Below are 14,652 nucleotides of genomic sequence, written 5' to 3' on the forward strand. Positions count from 1 at the left end.
CAGGGCGGCCGCCACCCGGCTGCCTCCGGGGCGGGGCGGCCCAGCTGCGGCCTCGCGGGGGGAGGGTCGCCCGTGCCTGACCTCGGGCGGCGGCGCTCTGCCGGGCGGGCCCTGCCTCCGCCCTGCCGGCTGCTGGGGTCGCGCACAGTGCACCGCGCGGCCGCCCTGCCCCCTCTCTCCCAGTCGCGCGGCAGCGGAGCGGCCAGGGCGCCCCCGGGTCTGGCCCGTCACCACAGAGCAGCGGGTGGGGCGGGGGCGGGGCGGTGGCGGCCCCAGACAGCCGGCTGGGCGACTCGAGGAAGGAAGGAGGGAGGGCGGCAGTGGGGGTGGGGCGGGGAGGGAACATCCTGTCTGCGCCGGGTGCACCGCAGACAGCGCCGTGCGCCAGCCGCCCAGACGGCGCGCGAGGCCAGGAGCGGGCGCGCGCCTGGGGGGGGGAGGGGCGCGCGCGCGCGCGCGGCGACGGGGCGAGGGGGGAGCCCCGAGGAGCCACAATAGGCCAGACGGCGCGCGCGTCCCGAGGGGCTGGGAGTCGCGAGGGGGCGGTGGCAGCGACGCCGGCGGGCCCGCGCGCGCGGTGCCGCCGCTGGCTCCGTTCCCTTCCCCCCCCCTCCGCCGCCCTCGCTCCCCCGGGCGGCCGGAGACGGCGGCGTCTGCGGGAAGCCGTGTGTCTCCGCAGTGACGTGGGCGGGCCGAGGGCTCGGTGACGTCAGAGGGCTGTGTGTAGCGATGTGTGTGGGGTTCGGAGCGGCGCCGGCACAGCCGAAGGGAGCGGGCGAGCGGCGGCGGCTGGCACAGGTGCGGCCCCGGCTCGTGGTGAGGACGCGGCGGGCGCGGCGGGCGGCAAGGGACGCGCGGCCTTGGGGCAGCCCGACGGCGGTGCCGTGGATAGTGGGGAGTTAACAAAGCTCGTCGAGCTACCTCGGGCGCGGAGGCCGAAGTCGGGGGTCCGGATGCGCGGGTCCCGGGTGGGGTCGGGGCCACGGGGGGCGCAGGGCGGGTGTCCCACGGCGGATCAAGCCTCGCTGACCCTAGGCTGGAAGGGCGCTGCACTTGACCGGAGCCGTCGGGACCCCGGAGACCCGGACGCCCGTCACTCCCCCACCCTTCCCCCGCCGCCCGTCTGCGCTCCTCGGGGATGCCCCGGGCGTCTGTCGGCGCCCAGCGGCGCGGAGATCCCGGCTAGGCGCCCCACCCGCCCGCAGACCCTTCTCCTTTCTGGCCCCGGGGAGGCGGGGGAGGTGCAGCCTTAGGGGTGCTGGGGTAACACCCGAGAACTTCCTGGGGCGAGGGTACGGGGGGGGGATTTCCACAGTCCTCCCCGCGGCCCCCGCAGTGGGGCAGTATTGGGAGGGCACTTGGGGTTGTCCCGAGACCGTGGGTGGGGGTTGGGGGACTCCTCTTTTTCCACTTCCCACTCTCTCCTTGCGCAGCCCAAGGCGTCCCGGCTCCCCTGTCCGCCACTCCGCCCTCCCCTCGGGTTTGTGATGGGTGGGTGGATTTGCGTGGGCTGAGGATTTCAGAGTTTGGGGGGGCTCCCCCCATTGTAGGTCATGCCTCCTGCCCTCTTTCTCGGTCTGCGTTGGCTGAGGTGTTTCTGTGGTGGGGCGAAAGTCAGAACATTGGTTCGTGGCCTGGGTCCGTAACCCTTTGGGTCTCTTTTAAGGGAAACTGCTGAGAGTTTGGGAGGCAAACATTTTTATTTATTGGATTTCTTTTGGGTGTCCTCTCAAGAAGGAAGTGGAAGAAGAATCTTTTCTTTTCTCCTCTTCCTCCATTTGCATTCTTTGTGAGGTCTGTCTGCCTTGTGTTTTTGTCCGGAATTAGTCTTGTTAAGGATGGAGATTCCAGGAGTGGAGTCTATAGCTTTTGGCTTCCATTAAGCAAATTCACTAACCTTTTAAAGGGAAAGTTAATTTTTGCCTACAGTCATTCCAGAAAAAATAGCGTACACTGACTGGGTGAATTAATGCCCTTAAAATTGTAAGTTAGGTACATATGGTAGATATGTTAGCACGTATCTGATTTTCTTGGATGAAACTGGCATTTTTTAAAATGAAGAGATGAAGTAATGGATTATTATAGTTGAAATGGCATAACTGGGAAAGACTCTGGTACTTAGTTTTAGGTGAGATGATCTATTTAAGGTTCTTCTATTCCCTTTTCAGGGATGTTATTGCTCCCTTTACCCATTCTACAAATTATTTTCCTGTTTAAATGAAGTTCTTCTAGTTAACTGGTGTTAGATTTAAAGAAATCGCTCAAGTGTCACCTTTGGTAAAGTGAACTCAGTATAAGATTAAGAAACTAGTTTCAAACTGACCCTTTGGCCTCTGAGCAAATTCAAGTATAACTCTCCCTCACTGCTCTTCTCTTCCAGATAATTAAAAGAAGAATGAACAGTAATCCATGAAGATAACTGGGCAATTTTCTTTAGATATCATTTTTCACTGTAGAAGTTCAAGTGGAGTCAGAGGCTCTTCTTACCGTTTTTGAGGATTTCTACAAACCTTCAGTTGGTCAACACAGACCAACAGATCATCACTTTTAGAGAAGATAGTGTTTTCTTTTCCTTTTTTGGTGTCCTTGGTGCCAAAAACTAAATTTGGGTGCAACATTTTGATTTATATTTGTGTCTAGGTTTTATGACACAAGTAATTGCATAAACTTTTCACATGTTTTGTGAAAACCATTGCACTGAATCTGGACATTCCAAATTGAGAGAACTGATAAGTTTTTTAATGCATCTATTTGAAGAGTTAAGAAAAAAGGCTTCCTCAGAGGTGTGCCTCTCAAAATTATATTCTTTATTATTAGGGACAAAAGAAGAAATTTTATAGCACTAGCAGTGAAATTGTACTAGAGTATAAGCAGAACCAAATAAAATTGTAAAATCTCTTGAGTAATTTAGGGAGATTTCTCTTTGGAAATTTAAGTTTTCTGTGAGAGTAAGCTACTAGAACTATTGATATACATTGCTTCTCTCTTGGAATGAGTGACTAAATAACAATGCAAATCTCAGACTTACTTATTTAACACCACAGTTTTTAGCAATGGAAAATCTACAGACAAATTATTCCTTGGTTCAGGGCTCAAATAAAAAACTGAACGGGATGGGAGATGATTGCGGCCCTCCAGTGAAAAAAATGGTGACAGACGTTCCTGCAAATGGAAGAATGATAAACAAGATGCCAACAGTAAAGAAGGAACACTTGGAGGACTATGAAGTGCCAATGGAAACCGATGGGGAGCACGTCAAGCGAACCTGTGCCTCTGTGCCAGAACCTTTACATTTAAATCCCAGTTTGAAACACACTTTGGCACAATTTCATTTAAGTAGTCAGAGCTCTCTGGGTGGACCAGCAGCATTTTCTGCTCGGTATTCCCAAGAAAGCATGTCACCCACTGTATTTCTGCCTCTTCCATCTCCTCAGGTTCTTCCTGGTCCACTGTTCATCCCTTCTGATAGCTCCACAGAACTCACACAGACTGTGTTGGAAGGGGAGTCTATTTCTTGTTTTCAGGTTGGAGGAGAAAAGAGACTCTGTTTGCCTCAAGTCTTAAATTCTGTTCCGAGAATTTTCACTCCAGCAAATAAATACGGTGTGTGACGAATTGTACATCTATTGTTCACGGTGTACTTCAGACCAGCTTCATATCTTAAAGGTCCTGGGAATACTTCCATTCAATGCCCCATCCTGTGGGTTGATCACATTAACTGATGCACAAAGACTATGTAATGCTTTATTGCGGCCACGCACTTTTCCTCAAAATGGTAGTGTACTTCCTGCTAAAAACTCATTGGCCCAGTTAAAGGAAACTGGCAGTGCCTTTGAAGTGGAACATGAATGCTTGGGCAAATGTCAGGGTCTGTTTGCACCCCAGTTTTATGTTCAGCCTGATGCTCCATGTATTCAATGTCTGGAGTGCTGTGGAATGTTTGCGCCCCAGACATTTGTGATGCATTCTCACAGATCACCTGACAAAAGGACTTGCCACTGGGGCTTTGAGTCAGCCAAATGGCATTGCTATCTTCATGTGAACCAGAAATACTTAGGGACACCTGAAGAAAAGAAACTGAAGATAATATTAGAAGAAATGAAGGAGAAATTTAGCATGAGAAATGGAAAAAGGACTCAATCTAAGGCAAGTTTTTTTTTTTTAATAGTAGTTTTAAGTAATGGCACTGGTTTACTTTGAAATCAAAAGTCTATATTTAGACTTACTTAACCTGTGCGATGTTAAGAAACTGTTACTGCTCATGCAACAACAAAAAATACTGGTCTTTGTAATGTGTTATGTTTGTATCACACGTTTTAGGCTATAAAGCGCTTTCCTGTGTGTGTGTTCATTTGATCTTTCAAACAGCCTAGTGCAAGAAGTAGGATTATTCCCATTCTACAGATAAAGAGAATGAGGCTCAGATCAAGTGGCTTTCCCAAGATTATATAGACAGGGTGTGGAGGATTTGGGGCTTCTTTGTCAAGTCATGATCTCTTTCTTTTTCACACATCCTGCTTTTTGATGACTAGATCTGTTGTTGTCCTAGGACTCCAGATAATTTACACTTTGGTGTTATTTCCATTTGCAAATGGTATAATGGCTGGCCAAAACAATTCTGGTTGTGGGCTTCAAACAGCATTTTCCAAGGTAGATCTAGGATTTCTGACATTGTTTTTATCCCTGGATATTCAGGTTTGATCAATATTCGGAATAATGGAAAAGACAGGTTTATCGGAAGAATTGTGATTCTGGTAAGAGGTTTTTTTAAAAGAAAGAAATAACTTAAAAAAAATGTGACAGCTAGAATAAATAGATTATTTTAGGCTAAATAAATACTAATATAAAAACCTGTCAGCAAAGAGATCTTACTATTTTTCCCACTGCAATATCTGCTAGGCTAAACTAAGGTCTTCATTCTGAGAGCCTGAATGCCTGGGTAATAAACAAGATTTGGGTTATTAAATATCCAGCTTGTTGATTTCGTTGTTAAATATATTTTTTACTTGATTAAAGTTAGTATAATAGCTAGCACTATTTAACACTTACATTGTGGCAAGCATTGTTTTTGAGCAGTTTCACATATATAATTTTATTTGAGTTGTACAATGAAAGATTGGCCACGTTTCATCTTAAGAATCTAAGTTTTCCACTATTAGTTTTTATTTCTTGAAATAATCTCTACCTTTTCTACTTCACAGAAGAAATGAGTGAAGCGTATTAAATGACCGCAGCTTATTCACAGCAACATTAGAGCTTGGGCTTGAATCTAAGATTTTGGTGTCGTGTGCTTTATTATGGTACCTTTAAGGTTTTGAGGAAAATTTAGTTACAGTTGAGTTTTAAAACTGTGATTTGCTTCTGAAGCTCAAGAAGATTTTAGACTCTTAATTCAGGGTAGTTTGCTACTTGCTGCTTCCAAAGGGTCAGCACTCTGAAATTCCTTGCCTGTGGCTACTAGATAAGTTTATATTGTTCATGTGCAGTTATTGACTGATTTTGAAGCAGGATTGACTTCAAGCCACTTCTCAAATTACTGGACTTGCTTACAGCTGGATTGGTCCCATGCTGAAGCTTGTGCTTGGAGATGATCTGTATTCTCAAAATGTGGAATGCTCCTTTGATATTTATGATATCTTGCTCAATGCTAATTAGAGCCCTACCCTTACATGTCCATAGGTGACCACATTATTTGCTAGATATTCTTACTCCAGTCTTCATTGCTCTGACATAAGCGTTTTTGGGATAAACTCCTTTGCCTGAAGTTCCTCTTCTGTATTTGTGAGCAAAAACATCTGAGAACCATGATAAAGATTAGAAAGAAAAAGGTGATGAATTTACTTAACTGAAACTGTATGTGCTAGGGTTTAGGTAAAATTGAAACCATTCTTCATCTGAATGTAGTCCTTTATTGTCTCAGAAATGATTAATTTGAATTCATTTTTTTGGGGGGGGGAAGGTATGAGATTTTTTTCCCTCACCTTTTGGCTGTTATCTTTTTGCAGGGTTTACTATAATGTTTTTGGTTTCATTTTGGTATTGTTTCCAATTTTATGTGAATTGTAAGCAATGTAAGGGAATTTAAGAAAATTTCTACCAATGAAATCTTTAAGAAAGAAGACTTTTGGGTTCACATGTAATACATACTTGAGTGTGTTTTATTATGCTTATCACTCCATATTTTGAAAATTTAGTCCTGAAGACTTTTTGAAGGTCTGTGAACAAGGTTTCTTAGATGAGAAACCAGTCCCAGATGGGTCACATGTTCTGGTTGTATAACTGGTGGGTGGTAGAATGAGGAGCTGAATGCAGTTCTTCTGACTTGAAGTCTAGTAATTTTCACTGCTTTTCCCTAAAGCAAACTTTGTAGTACAAACTACTACTGAATTTTGAGAAACATTAACTTCTTATCAATTTTCCTTAGTGTAATGGTTCGTAAACTCTGTGTTAACTTGAATTTTATACTAAGGTCCTTAACAGGGAGGGGTGCTAGGAGATATCCTTGACTGGGGAACGTTTTTATTATCTCCTGTGAGTCAGTGAGTTGGTTGCCAAACAAACCAAATAGACCCAGAGGAAGCTCATTTGAAGAAGTCAATACAGGCTTTCTTTTCTTTTTTTTTTTTTACGTAGAAGAGTAAACTAAATATATTAATATTTTATGTAAAGAACCTTCTGCTTAATGTGAATACTAACGTAGTTAATACGTTTATACAGTTAATTTAGTTAAAGTATTGTTTTAGATTAAAAAACCAAAATTATGAAACTCAAAAGGCAATTGTTTGAAATGTAGCAACTGTTATTTCCAAGGTTGGAAATTATATTAGTAATGATCACCTAACTATTTGCATAACTAATAGCTCCATTTAATTTGCATAGTTAGTAGCTATATTTAGATGGGAGAAGTAAGTGGTATAAGGTCAGTGTTCTAAGTGAAGAACTGGCTCTGTGTAGAAACTAACGGTATATTTGAAGCCTTTCTTACTCGGGTCAGGACAAGAAATACAACTGGTTTTAGATCTGCCTAGGTGGCTTTGTAAAATGATGTTCTTAAGCAATTTATTTCTTCGTATCGCCTGAACTTTTTATGCTTTTTGTTAGAAATATGGCTGTTGTATTATTTATTTGATCTAATTCTGATTTAGTTGCTCTTACATTTTTGTCTATGGAAAAAAGATTGCTAAGCAAATTGATCATTTGTAAATAAAATTTGAAGGGTGATGTTTAAGATTATTTTCAAGCACATTGGAAAAGCCCACTTGTAGTGATAGGTGGTTCTTTACTCTTACAAAATGTGACAGAAAATCTTTAAGTTAGAGATGGTGTATGCCCTTATATTAAAAAAAAAAAAATTTAAAATGTAGATTTTTTAACATTCAGAATTGACTACTCTTAGGTAAAATAATACGGTATTTACTCAGCTTAGGAAAAAAATAGATTATGATGCACATAAATGACCTAAAGATATCAATTTAAACTTTTTTTAAAGCCTGTTAAACATTTTACTATTTTTAGTTTTGCATTTTCCTTTCAGTTCCTCATTTTTGCAGAAGTCATTGGAATAATAATAGTACAAAAAAATTCTATCTTGTAAACTGTTATTTTTCTGTTTAGGAAGTGCATTTCTTAGTCCAATAAGGTAAGGAAATACACTAGAGAAAATGGGCAACTACAGAGAGTAGTGTTGAGACAAAATGTGTTTCAGTAATAATTGTGGCCAATTTGGTGGTAATTTGTTACATCAGTGATATAGTTTGTATTTTGCGATTAGCATAAATTTTGATCAAGTGGGGGTAAGGTTAGAATCAGATGAAGTATTTGTGTTCATATGCACGACGAGTATGAATATTTTTGTCTACTTTTCTGAAATTAATAATTGACTTCATGAGTTTAGAGACCCTTTTTCCTGTTTTCCCAGAATGTAGTTTAGTGCTTGGTGCATCAGAGGCAGTCAATGAAATCTTTTTTTAAACTGAATACATTTTTGAAGAACAACACACTGCATTATATTTTAGAATGTTTGGAGTTTTTGGGTAAAATAATGGTTTGATCTGTAAGTAGTAAACACCTGTGATTTGCAAATAAACTGTTGAGTGAGAGAATGGAAGCCAGAGCATTTTGGAAGAGTCTAGAAATGTAGGATGGTACTTCAAACTATTAAAACATTTACTAATACGTATTTGGGGACTTTTCCTTTGCCCAAACATCTTCTTGACTTACCTGGAATTATGTGAAGACATTTCTAACACAAATGAGATAATTGAGTAATGGGTTCAAATGTATCCCACTCTTAGTTATTTGTACACAGCTGTTATACTAGTTGGATATTTTGTTTACTTAATAAAAATGAAGTATGCAAGAAGAACATAAAACAGGTCTGTTGTAAGAATTATAAGGACATTTCAATGAAATCTTTAGAATGGCTTTGGGAATAGTGCCCCCTTATGGTTTAGGAAATACAGAGCCTATATTCGTTTTTACCATTAAAAAAATGGTAAAACATTTATAAGTATTAACATTTTTAAAAGGCTGGTGATAAGTTACAACTTTATTCTTTTTGATCTGATAAATGGGAAAAAATTAAGAAACTTCAAGGAAGAAGAAAAAGGGTATACTTGAATCACTGTGTAGGCAGCCAGCAGTGTTCTCATAGCTATGCATACATTATAATTTATGCCACTGGGAGAACAAGGAAGTAATCAAGAATTGGGTTAATTTCAATTCCTTTAGTATTCTGGGAAAGGAAAGTGTGGAGCAAAACTCATTTTGTTCAAGTAAAGAGATAGAACTAGTTTGGGAATAGCTTTAGTAATGACTGGAAACTGTATTTTGTCCACATGCAGAATTTTGGTCTAATGAGGGTTCATATACTTAAAATAACTTAAGGATTTTATTAGACTGTGAAAAGCAAAAAGAAGATATATAATTAAATTCTAAATCTTTTCTTAAGGTGAAGCTTGCTTCATTCACTAAATTAAGTATTACAGTACCATGCTAGGCAGAAAAGGAATGAATAGAAAGATATAAATTACTTTAAAACTCATACTGATTTCTAGACTTAGAAGTGGGTCACAGAAATATGTACATAAAGACTAAATGGAGGCTCCTTAGGGCAGGACTTTATCTTCTAGTTTTTGAATCTAGAATGTGGTAGATGTTTAATAAAGGTTTGAATAACTGAATGAAGAGTCTTAACTAGCCCTATAAAGTTACCAGTGATTTTTGAGGAGAAAAAGAGGCTTAGTTTTAAAGCAAAGCAGCATTTTGTTTTTACTTGTGGTATTGAATTTGTTTTGAGATTTCAAATAGCCCTAAAAGTGCGTATTTTGTTTATCTTATGGGGACAAGGAATATGAAAGTTTAGAGGCACACTAAAGATCATTTTGGTAACACTAGGGCTTTTATTCCACATTAAAAGTGTTTTTGTTGTTTTTGGTGTGGTTATGAAAGCAATATAGGCCCACTGTAGTAAATCCTAAACAAGTGCAAAGAAGAAAACAAAATTTCGTAATTCATAATTTCAACATAGATGATAATTAACACTGGAGTTTATTCCATTACACATGTAATCCTTTGTAAATCTGTGCAAGTGCACAGTGCACAAGTGTTATTATTAATACAAGACTAGTTGTTGAAATAATACTTGTGGACCAATTCTAGGATCGTTCACTTAGAGCAAGGTTTTCAAATTGCAGTTTGTCACTCACGCAAGCCCTTTTCATCTGGAGTTTCAAGAAAGGAGATTTAAGCCCTACAGAAAATGATCTGAGTGATGGTTTCATCATTTCTCCCAAAGATGGTGTATGTATACTACCATTCTCAAAGCTTTGAAGTGAAGTTAATTCATTGCATACAGTGGATGCCTTGGGGCATTTGGGCTTATCTCTTGAGAACCCCAGTTGAGGGCCAGGAGGGTTACGAAATCAATTTAGTGGGTCACCGACATTAAAAAAATGAAGTAGAGTAAAATAAAAATAGACTACATTGCATATAGTAAAATTAATCTACATTAAAGAATTAATCTTCATTTTGATATTCTCAACATACATTAATTGAAGGCCAAAATGATCTGAGATCATAATTTTTTTTTTTTTTTTTTAATGTTTATTTTTGAGAGAGAAAGAGACACAGTGCGAGTGAGGGAGAGGCAGAGAGAGGGAGACAGAATCTGAAGCGGGCCCCAGGCTCTGAGCTGTCAGCACAGAGCCCCACACCAGGCTGGAACCCATGAACTACGACATCATGACCTGAGAGAAAATTGGACGCTTAACCAACTGAGACACCCAGGCGCCACAGAGATCATAATTAAAAAAATTTTTTATTAATGTTTACTTATTTTTAAGTGACAGACCGTGGTGGGGAAGGCACCATCATAATTTTTTTAAAAAGCACATAGCTGGGGGGCCCTTGGGTGGCTCAGTAGGTTGAGCGACCGACTTTGGCTCAGGTCATGATCTTATGGTTTGTGGGTTTGTGGGTTCTTCCAGCCCTACATTGGTCTCACTGCTGTCAGCGTGGAGCCTGCTTTGGATCCTCTGTCCCCTTCTCTCTCTGCCCCTCCCCCACTCATTCTCTCTCTCTCTCTCTCTCTCTCTCAAAAGTAAACATTTTTTGAAAAAGCATATGTTGAAATGGGCTGGAAAAGCAAAACCTTAGATTTATACAGATATTTTAGTGAAAAGATGTATGTGACATGGAGATTGCTAAGGTATTGTCATATTAAATGAATTGGTCTCTTGTAAAATTCCAGTATAAAAATTTTATTTTTAGGGGTGTCTGGCTGGCTCATATTGGAGGAACACGTGACTCTTGATCTCAGGGTCGTGGGTTCGCACCCCACATTGGGTGTAGAGATTACTTAAATAAATAAACTTATTATATATTTTTTTATTATTTTAGAAGTAGGAGCTTAACAGGACTTATATCAGTTTGCTCCTTTTCCTTCACATTGTGAAGGGAGTGGTATCATACTACTAACTTCACATGGCTTTATTTCCATAAAGGATTTAAGATAATAGTTGCACATTATAAAAACGTGAGCCTTTGCTTTTCCTGTGAGCATCTTTGAGCACTTATTTAAACTTAAAATTGGCTTTGTGAAATAGGTGGTGTCTTTCAGTGTGGGGGAGCAGCAGACATTGCTATATCTCCAGAAGATCTATCTGGTTTTGGTAATTTAGTGGAGGTGCTTAGATCATATTGTTTCAGTTTTGCATTAGGTTGATTAATTCTAATAATTACAATGAAGTGAGGCACAAGATTGAGCCTTAAAATCTCTTAAGTAGCTATTTGCTACCTTGTAACACTATTCCTCTTTCAGTTGTTGAAACGCTCATTCACAACATGTTGGAAGTACTGAGGAAACTTGATCCTTCAGTGAGAGATTCAGTTTCTTTCAGTAAGAGTTGTTGGCAGCTGTGTGGTAGGGTGTCTTTGTGTCCTTCTGAAATCATTTATTGACCACTTGAATGCCTTAGTATTATAATAACACAGCAAAAAGGCCCTGACAGGTATATCCACTTTATTCCTAAGGAGTTATTGCTTAGCTGTGTATTCAGTCATGTGTTTAGTAAGGTTGCTAATGATTTATGTTGGGCTTGTACAAAGTAATGTATATTTAATACACATTATCTTTTATTTCTTGTGTAAGCACATCATTAGAATAGTCTGTTAAATTACGAATCTGCTAGTCCTTTGTATGCATACTGTTTTAGGAATAAATACCACAATCTAAAAATTTACCTCTTATAGCTCTTTCCAAATTCTGTTTTTAAAAATAATTTTTCCACATATTAAAAAAATTTTAATGTAATTTTTGGAGAGACTTTGGAAATCCTACCAGTATATGTTGAGGATTATCTGGATTTCTTTAGTTCATCAATATTTGTCATTTGGATTTAATTAAGGGTCATAATATTAATCTGCTACTATAAAAAAACTAGAGTATCATCTAAAAGCAAAGTTTATTATTGGAGATAAGTCTAGGAATTGTAAAGTGTTGTGATTTTTTTTTTTTAAGTATAAATTGGAATGTTTATATGTGAATAGTGCCGAGTGGGTAGGATTGCTTTTGTATCCAGAAAGTGGTGACTAAAATGTTTATTGTTTTTTGTTTTTTGTTTTTGTAAATGAAATCAAGTTCTCTAAATTATTTGTCATTGTGAGACTAAAAAGCATTGTACTACCAAAAACACAATAGTTCTTTATTAGGAAATGTGATTATTAAAGGATCATGTGTATATAACACCGTAGGTTGAAATTTAGAGAAATTTTTATAAAACATTCCTAATTTTTATTTATTTAAAATTTACTCTTGTGTACATTTTGGGATTGTTTTAATTTTGCTTTCATAGATGTTATTTGTGTTTTATGACTTAGAGAAAGAATGAAATAATATGTCTGAAAATTTTCCTGTGTTTCAGATGAGGATGCCATCTGTTCATTTCGCGGTAGATAATGGTGGGGAAGTTGGGCGATAAAAGCATTTAAAAATGTTTAGGGCTCTAACTTAAGATACTAAGTGATCTTCTCTCCTTTGCCAAGTAATGTAATGAATTCTATTCTGATGTTTAAAAACACCAAGTAAATAAATTCTTCCCACCTTGAAAAGTGAGATAAGAGGCATACGTGCTCATATATTGGTATCTAATTTTTATTCCTGATCAGTAGTAGCAACACTGCTGTGCCATTTAATTACACTGTTCTTTTTTTGAAGACCTAATTTGTATGTTGACACAAATGCAGAATAGATGAGAAAATCTGGCATGCCTGTGAATGTTCTGTTGTATAATATGTGCTTTTCTTAATTGTTTTTAACACACAGTTAGGATAAGTTGTTATAAATGTGTTTATGGCTTACCACATGTTAGATAAAATCAAATCCCAACATTTTATCATGGTTAGCGTTGTATATTTCCCCATCATTTGTATTATTTAATTTGTAGGTCTGATTTCTAAAATACACCCCAGAGACTGTTGGGCTTTCTGGTACTTCATGGAGTAGAAGGATATTGAATGTGAAAGAGACTATCTTCTTTCTCAGTTTCATGGTAGCACAGTAACCGATAAAAGGCCACCCTGGGAATTAATGAGCTAAGCTGTCATTCAGGATTCATTCAACAAATATTTAGTCTTCTACATGCCAGGCATGGTGCTAGGTACTGAAAATACACAAAAGTAAAGAAGGGCCCTTGACCTAAAGCTGCTGTACAAGCAGAGGCTGGATAGCCACTTGTCAGTGATTTTGAATAGGGAATTCAGACGTTGGCTAGGGGACTGCACTAGGTGATCTTTAAAGAGGGTTTCTTTAAAATCCCTAGACTGTGATTCTGTTAGTTGGATTGTGTGAGATTAGAAAATAAAATAAAGGGCAGAAATTAGGGATGGATATTTAAAATGCTAGCAATCTTTATGGAGGCATCTGAAGTTTAGAGATGATAGAAAAATAGAAATATGCACTGGCTTTGGATCATGAATAAAATAGTAAAACTTAAATCAAGCTTTGAAATGAACTTGATCAAAATTGAGTCAGATTTCAAGTCAAGAAGCTTAGAACTTGCTATTCAGGAGATTTGAGATTCCAGATATCTATAATAGAAAAAACTTTTGGGGCGCCTGGATGACTCAGTCGGTTAAGCTCTTGACTTTGGCTCAGGTCATGATCTCACGGTCTGTGAGTTCGAGCCCCGCGTTGGCTCTGTGCTGACAACTTGGAGCCTGGAGCCTGCTTCAGATTCTGTGTCTCCCTCTCTGTCAGCCCTACCCCCACTCACGGTCTGTCTCTCTCTCTCTCTCAAAAATAAACATTAAAAAAATTTTTCAAGAAAAAACTTTAGAAAATGTCTCAATTTTGGTAATTTTAATTAAAAAAAAACTGAGAAGCAATTGATATCTTGGGCAGTACATCCAGAATTATTTGGGATATATAACTGATTTAAAGTGGAGCTTGCTTTATTTTCTAAATAATGAGTTTAACAAATGACTTCTAGAAAAGAAATTCCGATTTAATTGAAGCTGATCTATTTTTTTAATGTTTATTTATGTTGACAGAGAGGGAGAGTACTTGTGCATGTAGGTGTGGGGCAGAGAGAGAGAGAGAGAGAGAGAGAGAGAGAGAGAGAGAGAGAGAGAGAGAGAGAGAATCCCAAGCAGACTCGATCTACACTCAGCACAGAGCCCGACACCAGGCTCGATCTCATGACCCTGAGATCATACCTGAGCTGAAATCGAGTCAGATGCTTAACCGAGTGAGCCACCCAGGCACCCTAGCTGATCTATATTTCATTGATTTGTTACAGTGAGCTTATCCATGCTTATTAACACCTTGTCATATAGTGTTTTGGTGAAAAATGTTCTGCCTAAATGAGTTTTCTGGATGATGAAGCTACTCTTTTCAGCACTGTGTTCTTAAAAACTTTAACCTTTTTCCTGAATTCTAAAATGTCTTAAATAGTTTTCAGTCTTTCTAAGTGGCAGGTATGTATGCATACAGTGTAGTATTTATATCTGGTATAAGTTATAGAATATAGTTTAACTATGTCATGTTAACTCAAGACTTCTTAAATATCAGTTTCTGTGCTCTGTTGTGAAGGTAGGGGACAAGTGAGCTTTATTAAATTATTTGCCCTGGTCTGTGATAAAGCCCTTAGATTG

At 39.5% G+C, this 14,652-nt stretch overlaps 1 protein-coding gene across 1 annotated transcript in view; it reads left to right on the forward strand.

The window, feature by feature from the left end:
- The first annotated feature begins 594 nt into the window (after positions 1-594).
- The window catches only part of SKIL (SKI like proto-oncogene), a 28,217-nt gene continuing 14,159 nt past the window's right edge, over positions 595-14,652 (forward strand). The window contains 3 exon segments of the mRNA XM_030329379.1: positions 595-798; positions 2,381-3,571; positions 3,573-4,146. Coding sequence (XP_030185239.1) covers positions 3,054-3,571; positions 3,573-4,146 — 1,092 coding nt within the window. The 5' untranslated portion in view covers positions 595-798; positions 2,381-3,053.

The sequence above is a fragment of the Lynx canadensis genome, chromosome C2 (assembly GCF_007474595.2).
Source record: "Lynx canadensis isolate LIC74 chromosome C2, mLynCan4.pri.v2, whole genome shotgun sequence".
NCBI classification, from domain to species: Eukaryota; Metazoa; Chordata; class Mammalia; order Carnivora; family Felidae; genus Lynx; species Lynx canadensis.